At 48.1% G+C, this 26,470-nt stretch overlaps 1 protein-coding gene across 6 annotated transcripts in view; it reads left to right on the top strand.

Annotated features, from left to right (window-relative positions):
• The window catches only part of NISCH (nischarin), a 441,586-nt gene that overhangs the window by 48,648 nt on the left and 366,468 nt on the right, over positions 1 to 26,470 (top strand). For 5 of the 6 annotated variants that reach the window (XM_069643185.1, XM_069643184.1, XM_069643187.1 and 2 more), the window contains exons 3-4: positions 403 to 585; positions 14,196 to 14,244. In XM_069643185.1, coding sequence (XP_069499286.1) covers positions 403 to 585; positions 14,196 to 14,244 — 232 coding nt within the window. Of the gene's footprint in view, positions 1 to 402; positions 586 to 14,195; positions 14,245 to 15,467; positions 15,539 to 26,470 lie in introns of those variants that run through there. The other variant, XM_069643186.1, reaches the window with a different exon arrangement.

The raw sequence follows: 26,470 nt of genomic DNA, 5'->3' as shown, positions 1-26,470 counted from the left end.
TAACTTGGAGGCTGGCCGTTACCCACAGGGTGGGCCCGCCACCGCTGGGCTTATCGCCTCATATTTACAGGACTGTATTTATTTTTGTGTTTTTATAATGGCTAACTCGCAGAGGGTGCCTCTTTAAAGTGCGTAGGAGAAATGAAAGGTGTGGCATATATTCAAGGAATATGAAACATTGGGTTATCAGTTGTTTACTTCTTAAACTCCTGTAGAATTGGATGAATTGATTACAGGGTCATTTTGTTGTTGTTTATCTTGGATTTATTTTTGAATGATTTCTCGGATCTGCCCGCTGTTGCTCTGTTCCACTCCCCTCAGAGTTTGCAAGCCTGCCGGTCAATAACTGGCCCACTGCATAGTGACTAACTGATCCTTTTTTTTGTCTTATATTTTTTCCAGCTCACTGCAGAAAAAAGAATCGACAGGAACCTTCTGCCTCCAAAAAAGATTATCGGAAAAAACTCCAAAAGCCTTGTGGAAAAAAGGCAGAAGGACTTGGAAGTTTATCTGCAGACTCTTCTGACAACATTCCCCGTTGCGGCGCCTAAAGTCTTGTCTCACTTTTTACATTTTCATTTATATGTAAGTTGAATCCTCAATCCGTAATTCACTGCTTCTTGCCCTGTGAACCATATGACTACTGTGAAGGGGGCCAGTTTTGAAACTAGGGGTGTTATTGCCATGAGAAATAGCCAAGCGCTGTAATCCGGCAATAATGCGTGAGTTGCGGGCCATACTGGCTTCTAGCGGCCCGCCGCCTGAGCTGATAGGCCTGAGGGAAACGCGTGCTTTTATCGAAGATGATGGGACGTTTCCACTCCAATCATTCTTGCCAATGGCTCTTCGGCATCCCATCCAGAATGCTGTGTAGGGAGCAGGCCCGGCCTTAGAAGCCACAGCGCCCTGGGCAGCAAAACAAAAACCTGAGGCTGCTGCACCATTGACGTGCCAACTGCCCTGAGGCTACTGCGCCATTGACGTGCCAGCTGCCATGAGGCTGCAGCGCCAATGACGTGGCAGCTGCTGCACCGCCATTGACGTGGCAGCTGCCCTGAGGCTGCTGCGCCATTGACGTGGCAGCTGCCCTGAGCCTGCTGCGCCATTGACATGGCAGTTGCCCTGAGGCTGCAGTATCAGTGATGCGGAAGCTGTTGCAACAATATATTTAGAGATTACCCTTCTGTATCATTTGTCGTATTCCGTCTAGCCCTGTCTGACTCTCATATAGGCCACGTGTATCCCTCCCCCCCTGTGCCACCAGTAAGCCAAGGACCAGGCCGGGGTACAGAAAGAATATATAATGAATAATATGCCCAGTTAATAGTTGCACCAAATGATAACACATGCCACCTTCTCTGTGGCACAAAACAAAGCTTCAATAAAAAAAATCACTTTTGGGGATTTCACTTTTGGGTTACATGTACACGGAACGTTGGCCAAATAATCAGTTCAACCCACTTGTCTCACAAAAAACCCAAAATGTAAAAATTAAACAATACCATGGAACTTTACAAAATCATGCACTTGGTAATCCTTTTCTGAAGTTGGCTTTAAATCACAGCGCAATTGTTCATTGTGTAAAGCACTTTCTCGCACGCAGTGTGCTTGCCTTAAAATCTCCCTGCTCACATGTCAAATTAGCGATGTGAAAGATCATCAAACATTGAAAAACGGCACATTTATCACACATGGAACCTTTTCCTCCTTCACCCTGAAGCAATATTAAATCTCACTTCTATCAGGGTCACTTTCTGACTCTCAGGAGAGCGAATATTTCAATTAGGGACTTTAATTCATTTAGCAAGTCACTTCTATGCACCAACAACCTTGACATTCATTGTATATTTATCACCCTTCTGCTTTAAGGCCAAGTCTGAGGAACAGTGAACAACTTAGGAATTTTGTTTTTAGACAAGGATACCCCTTCCCTAGAGGTAGTTTTGGGGTTGGGAACAAGAAATCGGAATACTCAAATATTAGAAATGACTAACTTGAAGTAGCGCTAGGAAAGAGGGCTGAGGTTTTGAACTCTTCCGAGCTCCCCCCTCGTTCAATGACTACATGGGAGTTAATTAAATTATTGTTCAGTAAAATATGCTAAGGCTCTATTCGGTTTGCCCCACCCACTAATTAAGGGAAAGATAGTAACTGAAACAGATTCCCAACACACTTGGTCCTGTTGAACAATTACATTGAATCTCTGGGTTTGGTGCTCAGTAAAAGCCTCAGCAAATTATGGACGCTCTCTTGGGAAACACAGGTATCTGGTCACGCACCTCAGTCGGGTACAGCCACCAGCATTCGTCCCTCTATTTGGCTCTCCTTGCAGAGATCCAAGAATCTCTCTTTCCCTGTTTTTCTTTCAACAATCTTATGAGCAGTTCCAACCTAGGTTAGGTAGTGACAGGCAATCTCCCATGCAATGTTAAATCTCCATCAATCTTTCCATCCAGGTGAATTTAGGCAGCTCCCCCTTAATTTCCCAGGCAGATCCTTGATTTCTATTATGCAACACCTTATATACCCACAAAAATGTTTGATTTACCATATGCCAGTTTATTGCCTAGACATTTTCATTGGTCAACTTTTCTCCACCCCCTTCTTGCAGGGCAGGCCCCCTGTTGTGATTGGCCCGTCAGTTTACCAAGGCCACCCACTTGCATTTACTATTTACAATTTCTGCACTTAAAGCACTTAAAGGGTCTACATTACAACATTCTCTAATTTTAAAGTAAACCATATATATATATATATATATATATATATATATATATATATATATATATATATATATAATATTCTGCTCGTCCTGCCGGACTTAAGATGTATCTGGCGTTTACACAATGTTGTATGTGCACAGAACAGATTTTTATGGATAACTCGAAAGGATAAGTTCTCAACATAAAATATTCTAACCAGATATCTGATCCATTAAACTATCACATCCACAAGTCTTTTTGACATTTTCGTGGGCTTTACTACCATATTTTGGGTTATGTTCCCAAGGTCAAATCTTTACACAAATTGACTCAATAAAACGGTATGTTGATTACTTTTCCATGATATCTTGGTTATCTTTCTATGACTTACGGTTCGAAAATAATTACATAAATGCATATTCTGTTTTAATGGCACATAAAGTTTTGCTTCTCCCACATAACCTGAGCCGTAGGTTTCTGCTTTCCTGGTTGACTCCGGCTGGTTTAAATCACTTGACATTCTTGTATAGTCAAAGGCTGGCATAATGGATGCCAAAGTGATCTTATCTGGCTGTCCAGAAGGGTTTCTGGCATCGTGCAACACTTTTGATAGGGCCATCCCCCCAGTCAGCACAGAGAGGGACCACATAGTTCTTGTATTTTGGGGATTTTACAGAATTTTACAGAGTTCAACTCATTAATGGCGGCCTTTTTGTTGACCCAGCCACACCAATGAATTCCTCTTTCGTGCTTGAATACAGGTTCATCCCTGGCACTGACACTTCAAAGCTAGTGTTTTTCAGATGGACAGCCTGGCATACGATCGGGGAAGGTCACTGATTTTAACTTTCAGGGGAAAAGCCATTACACTTGCATAAGCCTTCTGTGCTCTGAATAAAAACACTTGCTTTTGAATCTGTTACATTACTCTTCATTTGGGAACTTTTTAATATCTCGCATCATGCCAATAATGTTCATATTTATATCCCCATTTGTACATTCAAGGGCCCTTTTTGCACTTGACATAAAAACAGCTTTTTATTGTGGTTTTCAATCTGCAGGAAGCCCACATTTCCATGGCCTCTCTGCTTTATAAAAGGACACAGGGTTTTCATATTTTGCAATTTCAAAATCAACTGATGGGCTTTTTGTTTGTCAGTCACAGTATCTTGCTGCAGTTTGGGCCTAATTGGGCCTTTCAGCTCATTTGATCCTGCTGCCATTAAACCCCACATTGCCCAGGGGCTAAGGTGTCAGTGGGACAGACTGACCTGGCACAGACAGTTTTGCTACAACAGTACTCAAAGGAACTGTACTCCTGTGGGCTTATAACTTGCATAGTATTTTTGTAAAAATTGCCTCAAAAGAACTACCTGATTTGTGGCTATGCTCTATCGTAGTACCAATATACAAAAAAGGACATTGCATTGAGCCTGCTAATTATAGCCCGATATGATTAGATATCCTGCCAAGGATGTTTGCGGGCCTAGTCCGGCGTGCCCTTCAGATTTGGGCTAAAGCACTCGGAGGTTGGATATCTTCCAGACAGGTTTCTGTAGGGGAGTGGGGAACATCTGCAAATGGGTTTTTCCTGCGCCTGTTTAAAAAGGAGGCTATGGAGAGATCAAAACCATTATAGATTGCATTTATTGATTTCTGGATGGCCTTTCGATAGTGTATCTAGAAATAAGCTATAGGCCAAGACGGACTAGTGGGGCTGCCCCTAATCTCTTTTGGCGATTCTCAGGACCTTGCATACGAATACACCTGTTTGAGTAAGGTTGGACAGGAACTCAATTCCTGTCGGCCTCAATTAAAAGTGAATGTGGGCTAAAACAATGCTGCCTGTTGGCACCTCTTTTCTTCAATGTATTTATATGCTTTTAAAACTACCCGCTGCTTCCCGCCGAATATTGGCAAAATCCCTGTGAATGACCTTCTATATGCCGATGATATGGTCCACACCATAGATAGGCCTACAACGCCAACTGGCAGACCTGGGAAGGTCTACAACAGTGAACGATCTGTGTATTAATGAGAGGAAAACACACATTTTCTTGCTTAAAGTAGGAAAAAAAAGAACTTTTGGTATTTGAATAACAACTTGCTGAGATGAGCTCATATCTTTACTTAGATTTTCACTTATTTGAATCTAAATGCGTCCAAGAGCTTTTTAAAGAGAAAAGTATAGCTTCAGCAGCACAAACCAAGGAAATTAATAAGAATTATGGCTATTTTTCACTAATTCCTGCAATTGAAGTAGTCTCTCCTGGTTCTCACCCAAGGTGTCAAAACCCTGTTGTTGGAGTAAGAGGAACATTGGATACAATTTGAAAGGCTCCTGTGATAGAAGAGTGTTAATACTCCCACAGGGTACCCCAGCCCATGTAATAAGGTATGGCTGGGGCTCCATTCTCTTACGGCAATGGTAGTTTGGCGACCCCTATTTTCTTTTTTTGGGTGCAATATCCTTGCCCCTGATGATGGTTCCATTTGGTGCCATCTGAAACAGTTAATGACTATCGTGTGGTCCAGTGGTAAAGGGATAGCCCCTCCTACCACTGGACATGAGTTTGAGTGTCTGGCGCTTCAAATATTTGTATTATTTTGAAAACAAAATTTGATGCACCAGAAACAATGCAGGTGGGTATTTGAACTCTGGTTCAGTGGTAGAAGGAGCAAACCCTTAACCACTGGCCCACACAAGTCCTTTGGAAAGAGCAAGGCAAACACGCCCGTTTAAATAAGCAGGACGTCTTTGCCTCGTTCACATGTAAGTAGTTATAGGGGAACTACTCACGTACACGTGACAGGCTTTCTTATGAATGCCAGCCGTATACAAAATACAAATGTTGCCCACATATGAAATGTGTTTTGTTTGCTGTATTAGAATTGGCATTAAACGTGTGAATGTGTTACTTCTCTGCTCTCCGACAGCAACACGCTTATGCTCCCAGTAGGGGGCTCCTGCTTGATTTTTGCCAGGAGAGCAGAAAATTAAAAGAAACAGATGAAACTTTCAGGCCGATTCATGGAATTAATGTGCGCTGAAAATATCGGCGCAAGCGTGCGAAAACGTGCGAATCACAGTGCAAGTGCGAATATCGCAGGGAAACCAGCGCACATCTATTCATGGAAGTCCGTGCGCGAGTAAAATCTGGGATGTGCGCTGAAAAAGTGTGCAGCGCACAGGTCATCTAACGGCGTGCGCTAAGGCCACAGCGAAAGAGCACATAGCGCGGTGCACATAACAAAAGTAGGCGGGGCATGACACGCGGAATGGGGAACAACTTGTGAAAATGTGGGCATCACGGGGGGGGGAAGTACAGGAGGCAAGTGCGCGGAACACCCACACGCTCGCCTACAACACGTATTCATGGAATCGAATAGGGCAAAACAGCGCACGGGCAAAGACACGCAAAGGCCTAAACACATCCGCCACACGAAGGCAGGCAGTCGCGTCCATGCGCATGAAAAAAATGTGCGCCCACAAAAAGCAGTTATATACAGCTATGTAGAATGTCCCATACTGTGGGCCTCAAGGACAAATGACGTGCAAAGGGGTACGTGACAAACTCAGACACCCGCTGTGTGAAAAATAGCGTGTGCGTGTATTTCGGGGGTTCGCGTGAAGTTTCACAAGTGATAGGCCTTGGTCGAGCGGGGTACGTGTAAATCTGGGGTTCGCGGGAAGTTTTACACGCGATTGGCCTGGGTATGTGTATTTCAGGGGTGCGCGTGAAGTTCCACACACGATTGGCATTGGTACGCGTATTTCAGGGGTGCGCATGAAGCTTCACACGCGATTGGGCCTGGGTGAGCGGGGTACGACTCACCGTCTGCCTTGCGTGTAGAAGAACTCGTAACCAACACCCACCCGCTGTGAAGTAATAGCGTGTGAACCCCAACGCCTGGAAAACACACGCACCGCACCCTACAAAAAGCACATACAGGCCCGTGTGCGATACGTCAGACGCACTTACGCGCTGAGGCCCTTTGGTCCAATGAAATCACGTATGTGTGTTGACGCACTTACGCGCTAAGGGCCTTTCCTCGAATTACACGTTGACATGCAAGAATTTCACGTGCCAAATCACTCCGTATCAAGCTGGCCACGCGAAAACACACGGAAGACCACGCTCCTGCCCAAAAGGCCGAATTACTGCCCCCCAGAGCCCCGAGCAGCCTCCCACGAGCCATCTGCTGCTGCCTGCCTGCTGCCATTGCGCCCTGCCATTTTGTGCCTGCACATCTGCAGGGGTCCAGTTGTTGTGTCCACCCCTGCTGGAACAGAAGACTCCCGACTGATATACCATCGCTCCACAGCCCAGCCCCAGGACCCAGTTGCCCACCCACGCCTGCCTCGGGGGTCGCCATGTCGAGGCAAACACCATCTGAGACGACTGGCGACCCCCAGCCAGAGTGGCAGAGGGCCACCATCTTCAGTCAGAAGGAAGTTGGTGTCCTGGTGGAACTTGTCCTGGGGCATTATGATGCCCTCTTCGGATCATCACGCGCCAACAAGGAAGGACGGGATAGGATCTGGGACGACTTTGTGGTTGCCATCAACGCGGAGGGGGTGGCAACCCGCAACATCAAGCAAGTCAAGAAGCGCTGGGAGGACTTGAGGTCCAGGACCCTCAAGTCCAGGACCCTCTTAAAGGCCCGGCGCCTCGTGGAGGAATGCGTATGCCCAGCGCTCCACGCCCAGATCCTTGAGAGGCAGACCTGTCTGGAGTTGAGCGGTAAGTGGCCAGGCATTGCTGTGTGAGGCAGGGCATCTTGCAGTGTGCTGGTTGTCTGATACTTGCCTGTATGTGTGACATAGGTCATGTACGTTTGTGTGTGTGCAGGGACATCATGGTCATGCATGTGAGACCAGTAATGTGTGAACCACATGGTTGGTGCATGTGTTTAAATGCAACATGGGGAGCTCTATGCGGAATGGACACATGAGAGCATGCCAGTCTCTGTTCCTGGACATGGGTGGGGGTGAGGGATGGGTGCTGATGCCATGTACATGTATGGTGTCCATGTCTGTGTGTCTGACCTGCATGTCTGTGACTTGTGAATGCCATGGATGCATGACACATGTCTGTGACAATGTTCAGATTCACTGATGCAGCCTAGTTATCCTTGTATCCACTGTCTCTGGGGTGTACGAGGCCAGATGGATGAAACTACGGTGAAATGTGTGTGCATGTCATAGGCATGACCCATGTGAGTCTCAAACCAACATTGTATGTTTCAAGAGTCCCTTGGACATGTATGCTAATGTCCATAGCATGTGCCATGCCTGTTACTGCATGTGTTTTGCCTGCACTGACCCATCTGTTGTGGAGAGACATGATGGAAGTGATGTTTGACAGTGCCACTCATCTGCTATTGCTTCCTGTCTAGGGGACCATTGTACAGAACCCTGATGCTTGTGTTCTATGTCTCCCTCTTCACAGCGGCAAGTGAAGAAGAGGGCGGAGACGGCACTGTGGAGCAAAGCGGCAGGGATGCCCCCACCTCTGCAGCGGAAGGGGTGGGTGAGCCCTCACAGGGGCTTGCAACGGCGGGAGACGGTGTGGAGCCATCCAGGTTGGTGGTTTCCACAGAGGAGGAGGAGGCCGCTACTGAGCTGCACATGGGGCCTGGTGGGAGTGGTACCACTGGTGCAAGTGGTGCAGTCCAGGGGCAGGAGGCAGCACAGGTCGCCGTGGAGGGGCCTGTGCATGTCACTGTCCCTGACAAAACACCACCATGCACCAGCAGGGATGCCCCATCCCAGGCCCGTCCGCAGGTAGGGGGGATGTCCATGTCATCTGACACTCCTCTACCTGTGGACAAGGGGACCCCTGACCACATGGAGAAGGTCCTGATTGGTGTCGCGTTGCGCACGGGTGTCATTCGTGATGACGTGCGTGCTGTCCGGGGAGAGCACGCACGTCATCACAAAGAGCAGTGTGCCAACGTGGCCCAGTTGGGAGCGACCATGGTCGGGGGTTTCGTACATGTCGGCCACTCTGGCGACCCTCTCCTCCTCTGTGGAGGCTATGCGCCAGTCGTTCTCCATGCCGTCTGTACAGACCGGTGGGGGGTGTCTGTACTTCCGCTCTCTATATGGTAGAGGAGAGGCACAGCAGACCCCAGCCAAGATTCTCTATTACGGTAGCAATGGACGAGCAATCAAGGCCTAGCTTCTCAGGAGGTGATGCGGGCTGGTTCTTAAGTACAGTGTAGTCTCCGAACCCCCACAAAGGAATGTCCACACACTGTATTACTGAAAACAGTCTTTATATAATTAATATTCAAAGGTATGTACACGATCACAATAACGCACTTTGTACTTGGAAGTCAATAATGATAAATATATACACTTCTAGAGTGGTACCACTAATGTTATCAATGTAAAGTGCATCAACACACAGATCAATAACGAGGAAACCAGCAATAGAGATAGGCAGGAACGTAAGATGGTTGAAACAATAGGCAGAATGCTGACCCCTACCACTAGGTGCAGTTCTGTGTGGAGATCCCCCCCCCACCTGGGCAACCTGTAAATAAAGATATATAGCACAAGCCCAGTCTATATATTGTCTGATAGTCTTATTTCTTCCTATTAAGGTTTTACCCCCCCAATGTACCTGGTGGAGTAGAGTTCTCTGACGATGCGTCGACCGATCCTTCTTGAGTGCCTCCCTTTCAGGCGGGAGCCACGGATCGTCGAGAGGTGTCGGGGAACTTGGCGTTCGGTGTCGGGGAATCGACGGCCCTTCTTGAGTGCCCTCCCTTTAAGGCGGGAGTCACGGGTCGTCGAACGTCCGACAGTGAACAGGGTGAACTACGGCAGGGAAGTGACAGCTTCGTTTCTAGCGGTGCTCATCGAAGACAGAGCATTGGCGTCCTGCAAGGAAGAGGCGAGCAGGGGCACCTCGGTGACGATAGTTCTGGACCGACCACAAAGAGATGATGAAGAACTGTGGCCCAGCAAGGGCGTCGAGTCGTCAGCGTCTCTGCAGTCTGTAGGTGGCGGGAAACCCACCGGTGGATGCTCCTCGGCGCGTCGACGGTCGGGCCTTTTCCAGCGAGAGACAAGCGGATGCCGATGCAGACGAGAGCGTCCGATCAGTTGAAGTTCTTAGGCAAACGGGAGCACGGCGGCTCCGGTCAGTGACGGCGGTCGTCGACAGTGGCGGACAACAGTCCGGGTGCTTCTCCTTGGAGTTCCGCAGCAGTCCCCGTATCGGGTCGGCAGCCTGTCAAAGGTCTGTCTACCAGGGAGCATTGGCAAAGATCAGCTGTGCACGATGGTCCCTCGTAGCTCGGGATGAGGGCGCCTTACCAGGTCCTCTCTGGGTCAGTCCTTGGAGGCACAGCAGCTTTCAGATTGTGAAGGAGAGCAGCAGCAATTCTTCTCGTCCAGCAGGGCTTCAAGGTCAAGCGTCAGTTAATCCGGTTACTCGTCGTAGTGGACTTCAGCTTCTGAACACGATTCCTAGCAGTGAGAGGTCCCCAGATATACTGTTGATCTCCCATTCATTCTGCTGGGTCACACTCAAGCATCCAATCACGACTATGGACATTCATGCAGGCAGGCTGCCAATCAGGCACACGAGATATTCAGGCCATTCACTTCTCTGCAGACACTCACAACAACTTATGTGTATTGGGACAAGTACCGAGCCATTCAACACTCCAAGCTGCACAACACAGAATGCGTATTCGTCACACTCTATTCACCCAGGTCCCACCCACAGGAGGTATCCACAACATACATCACCGGGAAGGCTCCAGCTAGTCTGACTGGGCCTTCACAACAACACCATATATGTTGATGCACTTCCATCCAACAGCCAGTCAGGGGGAAGGGACAGAGTCGGGGCTTCCCAGGACTTTGGGAAAACAAGGTAATGGGTAATGGAAAGCAAGAGGTCACCGGGGCCATCTTGTTTTCCATGAGGAATCAACTGATCCCAATGGCAGGGCCGGGGTATCAAATTCAGCCCATACCCTGCTCTGTGGGCCACCCACAGGTGCCCAAAAACATACACTAGGGGCACAGGGTTGTACCCCCAACCATGGGTGCCATAAGGGTATCCCACGAGTCCGTTCACCAAACCAAAGAAAGAGAGCTGCACCGCCAGGAGCCCCACATGAACTCCTGCGCGGAAAACACGACCGAACACACGATGAAAAGCAGTAAAAGACAAGGATACAGAGGCCCTGTCCCTCCGATGCATTTCCAGCATCACACCGTCTTCCGGCCCAGATGCCACCAGGGCCCCCTGTGGACCTGCCCCGATCAACGCAGCCAGCTCGGTGGGGCTCCCATCCCTGCCACAGTCGGGAGTCGGAGGTCCAGCAGGGGTGGACACACCAGCAACTGGACCCCAGCAGATGGAGGATGTGCCGGCATCATCGGGCAGGGCATGTGCACGACGGCGTCGGTGGATTCCATCAGCTTGGATGCCGTCGTGCTGGCAGAGGCAGTTGCGTCGGAGGCAGCGGCAGGCTCGACGTGGGAGGCATCATGGCTCGGGGCCATCTACATCAGAGGGGCAGGCATCGGCAGGCATCGACCGGAGGGCAGGAGAACCCTGGAATGGGAGTGTCTTCCGTGTGGCAGCGGTTGGGCCAGCAGATAGGTGCGGAGCGGGCGGAGGAGGAACGGCTCACAATGGTCAGGGCGGAGAACTCCATGCGCAGGGCGCTGAGGCGGGCTGAGTGCCTCGAGGGTATTCGCAGGGAGTTGGAGCTGGACACCGCATTATCTCTGCGAGACCTCGGGGCCAGTGAACATGCCCGCCTCCAAGCCATTGATCAGGTAGTTCGAAGATGCCCTGGCCCATGACATCAACCAGTGAGCCGTTGGACTTGCCCGCCGCCATCGTATATAGTTCATTAGTGTTAAGTTTCCGTTCTTTGTTTCTTTCCTTTGGGGCGCATGGCGCATGGACTATGCCCCACATTTTTGTACATAGTTGTTTCTTCTGTAGGCTTTTTTGTAGGTTTCCTTTGGACAGTTGGGCTCATGGACCCAGGATTTCATCCTTGTAAATAGTTGGAGTGTGCATTTGTCGGCTTTTTCTTTTTTGACTTTTCCATGGAGCAATGGATTTTACTTTTTATTTTCCCTTGGATTTGATTTTTTGAACATTTCTTTTTGGATTTCTTTTGCTTATGTTTTCTTGATTTTCATAATTTATCGGACATGGACCATTTCTTTTGTTATTCCCATTGTTGTGTTTATTTTGATTTACGTTCGTTATCTTTAATATTTATTTATACTTCCATTTGTGGTATCATCATGACATGTATGAAACCAATGAGATATGTGTTTTGACATTCAGTTGCACCCATTGTATGTGTGTGATGGACATGTGTTCATTTACATACATGCCATTGGGGTTGTATCATGTAATTTGCATTTCTATGTGGGTGGATGCAATACTTGAGTGGGTCTTTGGCATGTGGAGGCTGGCCATAAGGGCTAGGGATCTAGATTGTGATGACGTGTTGGCTGGGTGACATGTGTCGGGGCCTGCTGGCAGGTGGCCTGCACTGCTGGGAGGGGGTGGGGGTGCAAGGGGACATGAGTGGGGGCCTGCTGGCAGGTGCCCTGCACTGCTGGGGGGTTGGGGTGCAAGGGGACATGAGTGGGGGCCTGCTGGCAGGTGCCCCTCAGTGCTGGGGGGTGGGGGTGCAAGGGGACATGAGTGGGGGCCTGCTGGCAAGTGCCCCTCAGTGCTGGGGGGTGGGGGTGTGAGGGGACATGAGTGGGGGCCTGCTGGCAGGTGCCCTGCACTGCTGGGGGGTGGGGTGCAAGGGGGTAATGCGTTGGTGATCACTAGTGCAAGGTGACATGTGGCTTGACTGGGGGGGCATGCCCATGGTGGATGGGCTGCCTGCGGGACATGACCAGGGGTGCAGGGTAGTCCCCTGTGGTGTGGTCTGCCTGCAGGGGCCATGGAGGGTGTAGAGGGAACACCTGGGAGGACCCACTTTGCCAATTCACGTGTAGGACTCCCCTGCACTCCCGAAATACACTTCCCCCCCATTCGCACAGGGCCTATCGCGTGTGAAACTTGCCCGCACCCCAGAAATACACGTACTCTGATGAAATTGCGTGTGGAACTTCCCCGCACCCCAGAAATACACGTACCCTGCTGAAATCGCATGTGGAACTTGCTGCGCACCCCAGTAATACACGTTCCCCGCTCGGCGTTTGCCGTTTGCCAGCCCTGTATACTGGTTCAGGGTTAGCGCAGCCCTTTGCGCTGAATTGGGAATTTTGATGGATTTAACTTGCGCAAGGGAGTTCTTGGGGGCGTAACTGGCGTGCTGCAGGGTCGCTGCGCCACGGCTGGTTTTGAAGGCTAAAATCCATGAATATGCTGTGCGCGGATATCTATTTCAGCGCACGCGGCTGGCGCCGACATTTGCACGCGCACACTGTGCGCCAGACGCGTGCGCCACTTTTGTGCGAAATTCTATGAATTACCCTGTTTATCTGTATGCAAAATGGATGCCTCCAAGTAATCAAAAAACAGGACTTGGAGGCACATTTTGCAGATTAGTGTTCATGGGAGCGTGAAAAAAATGAATGTTAGCAAATATTTTACTTATGGGAAATATTTTAAAACCATAACATTTTTGAGTGAACGTCCCCTTTAAGAATTACACCTGTATTCGCTGCAGAAAATTGATTGAGCTCGTGCTGTGAAGGTGTCTAAACTCCTCTACCAGAATCTGCATCTGGCAACGGAAGGGAAACCCCTTACCGTGAACGGTCCTGTCTGCGGAAGTGTCCATCCACAGATATAATATGGAGAAGCAGGTCCTTCATCGTCGGATCTCTTTCCCATTTGGTGGTTCAGTCCATGCTTGAGGAGTTGCCCCCTCAGTCCTTGCATCAACTGAATGCCAGGTAGTCACTATTAGGTACTGTCAGTCTACAAGCAGGAGATGTTGCGGACATGTTTGGATGCCCTGCAGGTTGGGACAAGAAACCCTCAGTCGTGGGGGGCACGGGGCAGGATGCATGACATAAACCCTTTGTAAATCTTGGCTAACATTTTATACCTGTTAAGGCAGCAGCGACTGAACTGATATCACAGCTCAAGAGTTTATCATAATCACAAATCTTATCAGACTGAGGGTTTCCACACAGATGTGGCTGAAGTGGCCTCGGCGGTGAGGAGAAATATCCTCCCTTGATACTACTTGTGGTCTTCTTTGTAAACGTCTTGTGCTCCACAGATGATGGATAGGACACCAAGAAGGCCAGCCATCATGTCCATCACTCTTGGAGCATTCCTTTAAAAATAGAAAAACCAAAATATTTATTTCCATCAGTATGAGTGTTGTCTCCCAGAAGATCCCCAAGTGTTTCAATGGGCATCCCCCTCTTTGCCACAAACGATTAGCAGGTGGGATGTGTGGTTTGGGATGTGTGGTTAATAGCGATTTATTGATGATTGTTAATGTGGTGCTTGTTATTTTCAGGAAATCGACGGCATCACAGCGGCGCTGGCGGAGGAGCTTTTTCATCGAGGTAAGCCGCAATCATTTCCTGTCGACTTCTTCTCTGCTAATAAACCACATGATGGTCCATTTCTCACCAGGGAACAAAGAAGGAGGCTCCAACCACAGATCTAATTGTAGACACTACCCTTATGTTGGGGTGTCTGAATGATTTTGATCAGATCACCACGTGTGACAAATAAGGCACAGATCCCTCATTGGTATAATAGTAATTATTTTGTTCAATTTATTGATTGTTCATGTTCTATTTTAACCACACTTCATAAACAATAACAGACTTGCTTTAAACGAAAGAAAGGACATCAATACAGTATAACAAAAAAGAAGAAAATTGTTTCTCAAAAGAATATTTGTGTTGTCAAATGATCACATAATTAGTGAGTTAGTATCATTTGAGTGATGCAAGAAACATTGTGCAACATGTAAAAAAGACAATGGAGAATGTTTACATTTATACCAAAAAACGGTTCAACATTTATACAACACAGGTAGAAAAATATAATGTCCAAGTGTTTGGTCCCCAAGTTTTATCAAAGGCTGGTTACTAACCCGGCTTTACTCTGAGTGCCTTGAAAATTGAATTTAAATTTAGCGAGCTAAATTGAGCTCAGTTAGGGCAGGACCAAACTTGTTAATCCAAAAATGCATATTAGCAATGTAAACAAAAAGAAGTAAGAAAAAATGCAAGGGAAACCCGATTTGTCGGTCCTCAGGTATCGCAAGGGTACACCAGTTGCCTAGCTATACTTTGAGGGTCGAAAGGATCAAACCAGGGTGCAGATCAAATTCAACAAACAGAGGACCAAAAACCATCGGTCTATGCCAGGGGGAGGGGCCCCCTATCTAGTTGGAAAGGACAATGAAGCATGATAAGTGCTTAGTCTTGGGGCGTTTCCGCTGGTTGTTAGAACGCCTTCGTCTGGGCCTCCGGTATGGAGATCTCTGAAAGAAAAATGGAAAGAAAGAAAGAAAAGTGGGGAAAGGTCGATGAGATCTATATGAAGTCTCAAATCCTGTTAAAAACAAGAAATGCTTACAAGGTGAAGCATTGCTGCCTATCATGTAGTCATAATAGAGAATACTTGTAATGTAACAACAACGTCAGCCATGGTCTGATATGTAAAAATTGGAACTGCGTAAAGGCTAACCTGTGGGAAGGGGGCCGCTAGGCATGGCTGCGAAGGGACGGAGTCCTGTATTCACAATTTCAGGTCTTACTCTTGCAGGGGAAATACTGCTGTCATGTGGAGAATACAGCTTCAGAAGAATTGGATCTGGAAGTTAGCAGGGAATGTCACCACAAGGTATGTGAACCTAGAGTAGAATAGTGGAACAGCACAAGAGGAGCAAAGTTACCAGGTATAATGGCCACTCTTTAGAGGTACATATCTCATGAAAAACGCATTGTAAAGAGAAATGCACATAAGTGGCTATACCTGTATGTAACATAGCGGAATGTCGGTTTTCCGCGAGGGCGAAGAAGTACAAACGAACTACGCACTTGGAGCCTTTTCTCTGTAGCAGTTAGTCTTGTGCGGACAAATGCGGGGCTACATGGAGATAAAATATGGCAACAACAACAAAAGGAGGTGAGAGTGGCTCTGCAAATGGATGGAGGACAATCTAGGGTCGAGGCCATCCTGCAAGGGGCTCTAGATCTCTCAAGTTCTTACCTGAAAGCGAATTCTGCCTAGTAGCACAAATGGACCACTGGGGTCTGCGTATCGTCAGACCGCGGGTCTCTCCAGCAGCCACGGCAGAGCTGTATCGTTGAGTGATCTGGTGCGCATGCGTGTGGGGCTAGTATGAATAGCCCCGCGCATGCGTAGAGTGAATGATTGTTTTCTGTTGTCATGGCAGCGTTAGTTGGGGTCCCGGCCGTTGTACAGGAGGCCAAGATAGCGCGAAGCGAGAGCACAGGCATTTCTCACTGGAGTCAGACGCACTTTACGCCGCGCAGTAACTCCTAGCCCTGGCTGTAACTGATGGGAGCAGTTGTTATTGATCAGATTCTCCATCTGTCTTAACCCCGTAAGTGGTAAGGACGAGTATTCTAGTCCTTTTTGCATAGACTTGATTAAAGCTCAGCAGTTAGGCCTTTTGTTTTAATGGCGCTTTCAGATGCAATCTGCTTCCCTCACTAGTTGAAATAAAACCTGCCTTATGTATGGCACTGCCACGCTGAAGTGGCCGCAGTATTGCAGTGGGTGCAACGCTGCAGAGTTCTGTTAGGTGTGTTGGCTGAATTATTTGTTATGAATGAGCATTGACACCAGAATCGGAGCCAAGAAAGCTCCACAGCACACACTTCACTGAGTCTCGACCTTGTCTCTATGGCTCTCCTCTGACTTCCTTACTCTTTTCTTGGTCTCTCTGATGCCTTTGACACAGTTGCCTATCCTTTTCTCAATCAGACTCCCACATCTTGGCTTTGAAGGTACCTTGGACGCCTGGTTGGTGTGACGAATCCCAGGAATTCGTCCCTTCTCCCAATCTCCCCAAGTGGGAGACGCACCCTTTGGCACTAGGGAGGGGAGCCCGCTACGGATAACCCTTCATAGGGCCATGGGCACGTGGGATCCCATTGGGGATGACCCCTTCTTATGAGGACAAGAAATGCTCATGTAAGAGTTTTATTCCACCTCCCTTTTCTCGCCAGTTCCAGTTCCAAGTATTATTTCTGTACATGGAGGAGAGGGAGTACATGGCCCTTTTAATAGTGGAAGACTTGGTTTCTGACCCAAACTTGTTACCTCCTGTTTGTGGAGAACGGAACCAATGTACTCTCACCTTTTAGTTCCCAGAGGGAACATAAAAAACCGCGGACTTCAATACTGAGGAGGAGAAGCAGCCGGAGAGCCAGAAACGCCAGCCTGTGCTACCGTGAAGGAGAGAGTCCCTCCTTCACAGGAATTACAGGAAGGAGGAATCACAATGTCAACTTAGTGGCGGAGAGTCTAGGAAGCCAGCGGAAAACACTGACACTTGATGTAAGATGGAGAGCCCGCTAGTACCGCCAAGCACGAAGCAGCGGGTCGACATCCCGCTGAAGTGACGTCCAGAACCCGTAGGTCCAAAAATGTAGAAACCGCAGAGAGAAACCCGACTGGAGCCATGTCTGAGACATGGAACTGTGCTGGACAGAGACACCAAAGGCCTGAATGAGCACTGCAGCTGGAAGAAATGTACGCAACCTAGTACCAAGAGCAGGTGGAGGGCAATAATGCCACAGCAGAGCCCACACGGGCTAATAATCTGTATACCCCACGAGCTGAGAAAGCCATAACCCCATGCAGGGCTGAGAAGAAACGGATACACACAGCTGTGAAGGCCTTCAGACCAGGTCAGACTGAGTGTCCAAAGGAAAGCTCTTTACTCAGCAATGTTGCGCTTTACTCAGCAATGTTGATGAGCCCAGGCCGGGCTGGAACAATTCCAATTCCACAACGAGGTCAGAAATCCCACAACTCCAGGAAGAGGGAACAAGGAAGGGACGCCACACATTGCCAAAGGTTGTGAGCCCATTATCAAGTATTGTGAATACTGGTCAAAGGGGGTCCAGAGCACCTATAATTGACACCGAGGCAAATACACTCTGAGAGACGGAATAAGTGTCGCACTGTTTGAATTTATTAAAGAGATCGTTTTGCCTTCAAGAAAATCAAGAGACATTTCTTTTTGTTTTGAATAAGGACTCGCCCAGAACTCTTTGGGTGGGGGTCAGAAACCAGCCACCAGATAGCCAAAAAGTATTTAGGCCAACTTGTATGGTTTCGTTTTAGTGGTGCAGTGAGTATAGGATACATGTCTGAGCTATCCTGTGCTGTCATTAAGCATCTATCTTCTAGTGTACTATACATCACAAGAAGGCGCTGCATTTTCCCGATACTTAGCTCTTCAGAAACCTGTGATCTTTCTCCTGGCTTCCAAGGCTGGGCCTCAATCTCCTTTCTAAAAATCCTTTTCCCCCAAACCTCCTTGCCACCCTCCCCAGAGGTTTCCTCTGACAGTGAGTTGAAACCTCCAACCTCCAACACCTCTACTACTACAGCTCCCAGGCAGAACCTCTGAACAGATGGAAAACCAACCGTTGCAAACCTCAAAATAAATTATATTTGATCAAATTGGCCAATCTCAGTAACTATTGCACACCCCACAACTCTCTGCCCGCCGAGTCCATGCGGCAGTGAGTCAACAGCGGGGCAGCCAGAATTCCACTCCAGGGTCTCGGGGTGGGCCAAGTTCAGGGGTCCCTATGCACGAAGGATACTTTTATTTTTTCTTCGAGAGTTTGGTCTTCCTAAGGTGGTATTTGTCAGTAGCAGATATTGCTTTTATCCGGCTATACCACTTAGGGCGGGCGGGGAGGGAAGGAGGACCCTGTCGGAATTTGCAAATACGCTTGCAGTTTCCATAACTATCTTTTGAAATTCACACATGTGAACCTGTCTCCACGATATGAACCCTCTTAATTGGCCTCCCATATCCTAGGTGTTCTCTATACATTTTCACCCCTTTTGCGCCGAGCGCGGCGTTGCTTGGTAGCAAGGGTTGCACCATGTTCCCATTGGGAGTTACAGCCGGACCTAGGCAAATGTTTTCTCTTTTGCTGGACAACAATAATCTGCAGTTTTGGGGAAAAATAACCACGTAGAGAATTAAAAAATTAAAAAAAAAAAGTATTCTTTTTTTATCATGCTGCTCCATTTTGGCTGGATTTCCGAGCTGGAGCTGTGTCACGGAGCGTAAAATCCAGCCTGTGTTTCCCTGCTCCGCACAGGAAATCTTTAAACATCTTCGCTCACGTTTAATTTTGTTGTAGCGGGAGGGGCTTGAATCTCCATTGCTTGATCATAATTCCACGTACCCCCCCCCCTTGTACCCACCCAGTGGCTGGCATTTCTGCCCGGTTTACTGTTCGGGCTGGATAAAAGGCACCGGAAGCCAGGATTCCCATGCCTTCTTATCTGTCTTCCCAACCAATGAGTGATCCCCATCCCCCAAGGACGGCCATGTACATGTGCGTGGATGCACGCGCAGTCCTTTACATGGGGGTTACCACCGCAATTAAGTGTAAACACCCCGAAGCTAGCAATGCAAACATCCACACTAGTGTCATGAGAATATTCTGAATCCGAGCTCTCAAGCCATGCTCTTAATTCCTGGCACTGTTAGCACATGCATGTCACCTCTGTGCAGTTTATAAACCGAGGCCTACCATATTTCAAGAACATGTAAGACTCGAGGCAGTTGCATTGTTTCACTCCTGCCACTGGTCAACATGAGCTCCTGCATAATTAGTTTAATAATGTTTTCGAAAGAATGTACACACCCAAGACGATCCTGTGTGATAGTCACATGCTTGTAGTAATTTTCTGACACTGGTATGCTACCTGTTTTTATTCATAACATGCATAACATTTATTGTTCCATGAAAATGTCACACGTTTTCTGCACATCAAACAATTAAAGATGCACTGTAGTTGGCTGTCTGAAACACAGATGAAATGTGTCCGGGAAAGTCGCCGAGGCCCCGGCACCCTGCCTACGCATAACCGACAACTGTACAAATCAAGGTGGTAGGCCAGTGTGTTATCTCATCAGTCCTACCGCCTACAGATGTTGCCTACAAATAACTGGTTTTCTACTTGGCCAGAAGGAGAACTGCTTTGCACCTCTGACGATAACAAGCAGGCAGGGTCCTAAGTTAAAAGGCTGTCTCTCAATTTATGCTGTCACCTTTTGTTGTACAGCTGCAGTAATCTGAATCTGTTTAAAATGCCTGAGGGAAGAGTTTTGTTAGGTAGATTTTCCTTCTTGAGTGAATTCTCAGCACTTTTTTGCTGGACTATTGGATGTTTTGACTGATTCTCCAGAGTGAGTGGCAACCTTTTTCCACACTCCTCCTTTTACTCCGACCGTGGGAACCCTTTGTATCTCTTTCTTGATACTTTTTAATGAAGCTGCTTTCCTCCATGTTTTCTGGCATCTGTAGTTTATTATTGCAGCGCGCGCCACCTTGCGTGGAGTGCTGAGGGGAAACGTACCCTTTTGCCAGTAACCTTTAGTTACTGTTCATCTGACACGCTGGTGGCAGTGCACCTTGTTGCATGACTTTTTTTGGACGTTTCTCACAGGCTACCATCGCAGCTGCGGTAAAAGTCACCATTTCCCTAAAATGGTGACTGTACTTTGTTAAGCCCTGTTCATGATGATGTCTTCTTGCTTGAGCCTTCTACCTTCTTGGGTGAGGGAGGTCTCCATGGGTCTTTTGTCTTTGGCGGCCTTCCCTTGGAAAGCCTGTCCAGGCTCTGAGTGTCAGAATGGACAGTAGGATGGGGAGTTGACCAATACGCCCCTGGTCTTTGTCCTGCAGTGTGCCGGCCTGGAACCAGTTTGTGCGGAGAGGCTGGCGGTCCCCAGTGAACAGCCACCCTCCAAGTTTGAATGAATGCATGTCTGGTGATTGGTGGGCTCTGTGTTCCTGCATAAAAGATGAGGCCCCTATAGCAGAAATTCAAGAGGCGACCACTGGAACTGAAGACCTGAGAAATACATCAACTTCTGTGCGACAGGGAAGCCCCGACGGGGATTACTTCCTGCCTTTGGATTGGGGAGCCTAGCCAGTCCCAAGACAAACTGCATGTTGCGCCCTCCCTGGAAGAGCTGCGCCCTCCAAGGCCTGCAATTTCCCAATGCACAGGTTCCTGTGCCATTTTATGGCGCAACATCAACCAAAGCGCGATTTCGTTTGAAATTTTGCAGGCATCCTACCGGAACTCCAGAAACTGGATCCCGCTGCTGAAAGTCCCCTCAGCCGAGACAGGGACTGACTGAAAACCGAAGCAATGTCTACCTCACGACAACCGTCCTTCAACTGAGCCTTGAAAAAGGCAATAATGAGCCAGTTCTGTGAAAATCTTCTGCTGGGTTTCCAACTACTTGAGAGCAACCGCCAGATCTATTACAAATTCTTTTCTTCAGTCGCCAAGACCAAGAATCCTGAACCGAGGTCTGTCGCCTCTCCATGGGAACCGTCCTGCTGCACAAGCTTCTTCACTTAGAAGGCTTATGTCCAGCCCCTAATACTGACCTGGGGCCTGCTTTGTTGTTCTCGTGCTTCGGAGGGTTGCAGTTAAGCTGTTACTTGCACCCCCTCCCAGGCCTTCATTGAGCTACATTGGGGTGCGACAACCCGTTGTGCTCTATACAAAGGAAATCTCCTGCTACTTCTCTGCAAGCTTGAAGAACTCTTCATAGACTCTGCCTGGATTGCTGCTTGTCTGCCTTTCCTTCCTCTGCCCTTGGGTCACTGGATCCACAGTGCCCCATTGACTCTGTGAGACTCAACTACAATAAGGTTGGGCTAAAGGTATACACGTTGGTCTGAAGTGTCCATGCTTGCTTCAGAGGTTTCTACTTTGTGTTACTTTTAAAACCGTTCTTAAAACTGTTTTATTCTTTGGATAGTGCAACTATTATTTGTGATAGTACTTGGCTTACTTTGAATATATCAGATTAAGTGTATATACAATAATTGCTTGTTTTTATATAACTGCTAGTGTGTGTTTCCTTGAACTAAGTGTATGCTCTGAGTACTGTGTGCCTCATTACAGCCCTCCTCCCTCCTAAACTAAGCCTGGCTGCTCTGCCATTGCTACCAAACATTTGGGTAGTGCAGGCTAGACCCTAAGGGGGTGCCCCCCTGTTACTACAAGGTAGACTTTCTAAAGTATTGTCTCAGACAGGACTTTACCAAAACTGCCTAACAAGCTTAAACAATTATTTGTCTATTTGGGCAACATGTCCCTCATTTTATCTGTGCTGATCACATACAGTAGTAACCAGAACATTTTAAAGATGTTTATTTGTTATCTAACAGATAACAAATACACAGAAATCTGATGTTTAGTCTGAAAGATGTGCTGGCAATGTTGTGAAAACTAAAGCTGCTTCTGTGTCCAACAGTGAATTGCAAGGGTACACTGATCCAACAGCACCCGCCTTAACCAACTCAGATCTGTCACCTGGCACATACAGAGTAGGATTGGCCTAAAGGGACATTAGAAGCCTCCCGTTTCAAGCCAATGCCCTGACCGGCGAGGATGGTTGGGGTGAGAGCCTTGTGAGCTTCTGAAAGACAGTAGGGCTGGAGCAGAGTAGGTCACATGCTGGGCTGCTGCTTCTGAAAGTCATGTAGAACTTGGCAGGAACAGGCATGTGCCAGCTCAACCCTGGAAACGTAACAAAGCTGAGCGGTTACTCTGTCGTGTGAGCCTCTTAACGGCTGGTAGTGCTGGGACAGAGGCAGTCGCATGTCTGGCCAGTACCTCTGAAAGGCCCGAACGACTCACTCAAAATCAGTGTAAGTGTCGCCTTTGATAGGTTGGTAGGGCTGGCGTTGAGTCAGTCGCAGGCTATGCTACTGATGGCCCATTTTGTTCTTGATTTTGCCACCAATGTGTTTGACGATGAAGAGACAGGTTTGTGTGGGTATTGTCGCCGCAGTGTTGACTGCTCACACATTTCGTTCATTTATTTCTCACAAGGTCATCTGGGGTCAGAGGTCATACAGCCACTCCCGTGCTCCCTGTGGTCTGACATGGGCCACCTATCGTATGATTTCATCACTTCGGATGTCACAGGTCACATGTCATGTGGCTATTTCTTGTATTTGAACCGTTCTGCTAATTCTAGTTTTTCAGCCTGAGAAAACATACTTTTTAGTGTCCAAATGTTGGCAAGTATGTCTATGGCAGTGGCTGATCGGGGTGGTTTTTAGAAGGATCTCCACTACCACTCTTTCAACCTGCAGCGTCCCCCAGTGCTCTAACCTCTCCCCCTGGTTCTTCAAAATCTACATGGCTACCCTGGCACTTGAGATTGCCAGTTTCACCTCTAATTTCCAGTATTATAGCAGATGACCCGCAACTCTCCTTCAGGCTACCCTCGGCCACCTCCTCTACATCTCTCATATCTGACTGTCTGCAATTCAGTCATGGTGTGCTGCAAACAACTTCTGCTTCAAAGCCAGCAAGACTTAGATTGGTCGCATTGGGACTCCTGCTCCCTCCTTCCCAAACTGACCGGCCTCCCTTGGCCCTGCGCCCACACCAACTTGTGAGCTAAAAACCTTGGGGTCATCTTCGACTCCACTCTCCTTCTCCACCCACATCTCTGACATCTCTAAAAAGTCCAACTATCAGCTGCACCTCCTCAGAGGTACCGTTCCTTTTCTCACCTTCCCCCAGAGGCTCACTGTCTCCAGAGCCCTGGTTCTCTCAAGGCTGGACTACTGCAACAGCTTCTTTCTCAACCTACCTACCTCAGCTCTACGCCCTCTGCAACTCATCCAGAACAGAACTGCAAGACTTATTTTTGGCCTAAATCCCAGGACCCGCATCTCTCTGGCACTGAAATCCCTCCACTGGCTCCCTGTGACTGCAAGGATCAAATTCAAGACCCACTGCATCGTCCACAAGGCCTTCTGGGGCCTGGGACCCACCTATCTTCTCCGCTGCCTTCCTAAATATACTGTCCTTCCTGAGCCCTCCGCTCATCCACCTCCCACCTTCTGCGAGTGAGCCGGTTCTCTAAGCAGAGATTTGGAGGGGGATCCTTATCCTCAGCAGGTGCCTCCCTCTGCAATAGCCTCCCCCGTCTTGAGGCTGACCTCCTTAAGTTCTGGAAACTCCTTCAGACACTCCTTCTCTGCTTCCTTCGCTCTCTCCCTACCCTGCTTACCTCTCTCTCTCCTCTCTACCTTTCTCTCCCTCCTCTTCCACTCCGTACGCTGACTGGCCGCCTCGATCACCTCAGTCCTCCAGCACTTACCTCAGAGCCTACACTTGCCTCATTGCCTCTGCACTACTGAGAATTGGCATCTCTCAGCACTTACCCAGTTTTACAACCTACTGTGGCATGTGAACTCCTCCTCCCCCGACTTTATCGTCTGTGCATTTGCATGATCCGATCGTACCATGCTTGATGATCACCTCTCCTTCCATCCCTGTATGGGTCACCCCTATGCTCTTGGAAAAACTTCAGAATTGTCATCCGACCTATGTGTTATCTTACTCTGCCCTGGGCAGACGTGGTCATCATTCAGAAATTCCAGGGCTCCGAACGACTGTTGCTTTTCTCCCCTGTTCCCTCGCTCCTTGAGCGCCTTGAAACACTTGCCTGTGTGTAGGTGCTTTATAAACAAACATTACCATACCATACAGTAAGGGGGACAAAGTTGTGACACACAAGCTTATACAAACGGATCCCCGTTGTTGGTGTCTGGGACTAAATCACTACTTTGTAACCACACATTAACACCTCTTTGTGCAGCATGGCCGTTGAGCCTACTCGATTTAAATGCACTCTTACGGTTTAGTTCTCGCCAAAGCTTTGCATCAAGCGCGCTATCGGCAGATTTTCAAATTGCCGTAACCTGCTAACTGAATGGGGCGGTTCAAGGTGGCACAGCTGCAAACCTTTGAGGCCATCAACATTATACACCCACAGACCTCGAGTCCGTTTTTCTTCTGAGTGGTCCTTACGTCGACTGGCGCGTGTCGCATCTTTCGTCACTGTGCACCGCCATTTCTTGTGGCCTGGCTGTTTTGTGTTCCATGCTTTGCAGCTGTGGCCGTCCTCCTGGTAATCGGAGTACTCTTTCTGCCTCAACAGTAGGAGAAACGCCCACATTTTTCCAACATGTGGTAGCTCCTCTGTTTTGTGCTGGCTTCCCTGTGTTTTTGGAGTGTAATTTTCCTCGGCCAGGCTTAATCTGAAGTCTGACCTCAGTGTGGATATGTCTTAAATGCCCTGCCTTGGAGTCCTTAGGATTTGTAAGGCAAGGTACCTCAAAGGTAGCCATTAGTCCATATACCCTCTTAGTCATTTGCCTAGGCATCTAGGCTGGTGGTGGCTTTGCGGGTGTAAAATGACTTCCGCCGTTTCATCTGACTGGGGTCCATTTTGACCCACTCCTTTCACTAAATGGAGTCTCATTGTGCCTTGAAGGACAGAGTCGTCGCAAGACTTTACTTTCCTACCTCTCCCTCAGCCAAATCCTATTCAACATTTCTATTTGTCTCTCTACCACAGTATATTTCAATTGTCTCCCTCTCAGTAAACACACTCCTATTCATTTGCTCCTCTCCTTCTCCTGAAGACTATTCCCTCTACAGCTCTTTCAAACGTCTGCGCCATACTCTACCTGACGAGACCGATCCTGAAATGGAACTACTCCTGCTCTTATTATACTATTTAATCACAAACCACCTACATCAGTTTGCCAAAACCACCGATTAGGTTTGCAACCATTTAATTCACCAAAAATGCATAATATTAAGATGTTTTTTGTTTGTGTCCAAAATGTTTGATCCAGGATTAGCCAACAGCTGGCTTAGAATGTGAATGCCATGGAGTGTTGGTAACAAGCCGAGCACTGGCGATTTGAATGATTTCCTGTTTACGCAAGATGGTATTGGGGATGGCAAGAGCAGAGGCATTGGTAACTGCGTCTCTGCAGGAAGAAGCAAACCAGAAAGGAAGAATTTGCTAGGAGGGGGCAGAGGGGGACAGAAATGAGCAGCCTTGCTACTTTTTAGAAACTAAAGGGAGTGAGTAGTTCAAGCAAAGCCTAAGTTGCTCATAGATGCGACTGGATGAGGACAGGAAGTCCAATTAAAAGGAACGATTCTGAAGTTGGGAGATCCACTCACCGCCATACTGTCTTTTCTGTTGGTATTCAGCGTAAGGTTAGTCCAAACAGAAGCCTGACAGATGCAGATACAGAGCTCAAGTAGATCCTATTGTCCCATCCAAACTGATAGGAGTTGAGTGTCTTTGGTATATCTGTGGAATAGGAAACAGAGTGTGAAAGTTCGGTCAAGGTTTGAGTGTAAATGGTAAGAAGACGATGGGACAGAGCAGAGCCCCGGAGAACACCACAAGTGAGGGATGCAAAGGAAATGTGACTGTTTGCTTCCTTTATTCTGGAACACCTTCAGTCTAAGAGAGCAACATCCCAAAGGCCTCGCCTCAAGTTGTTCCAGGAGGGTGATGCCGTACCCCATATGGAATGCCATATAGCCTTCGAGTATCGGCACAGATCTCTTCTGACTTGCTCTCATCGCACGGGTTCACCTTCGTATCCTATTCCCTCTTCTCTAATACACAAAGTGTATCCTTCTATTGTTTCCCATCTTACCACTCGCCTTAATACCTCTTTTCACATTGAT

Source organism: Ambystoma mexicanum, chromosome 2p, assembly GCF_040938575.1.
Source record: "Ambystoma mexicanum isolate Mex_15411 chromosome 2p, UKY_AmexF1_1, whole genome shotgun sequence".
In the NCBI taxonomy this organism is placed as follows: Eukaryota; Metazoa; Chordata; class Amphibia; order Caudata; family Ambystomatidae; genus Ambystoma; species Ambystoma mexicanum.
The sequence above is the reverse complement of the archived record's forward strand: the minus strand, read 5'-3'. Positions and strand labels throughout refer to the sequence as shown.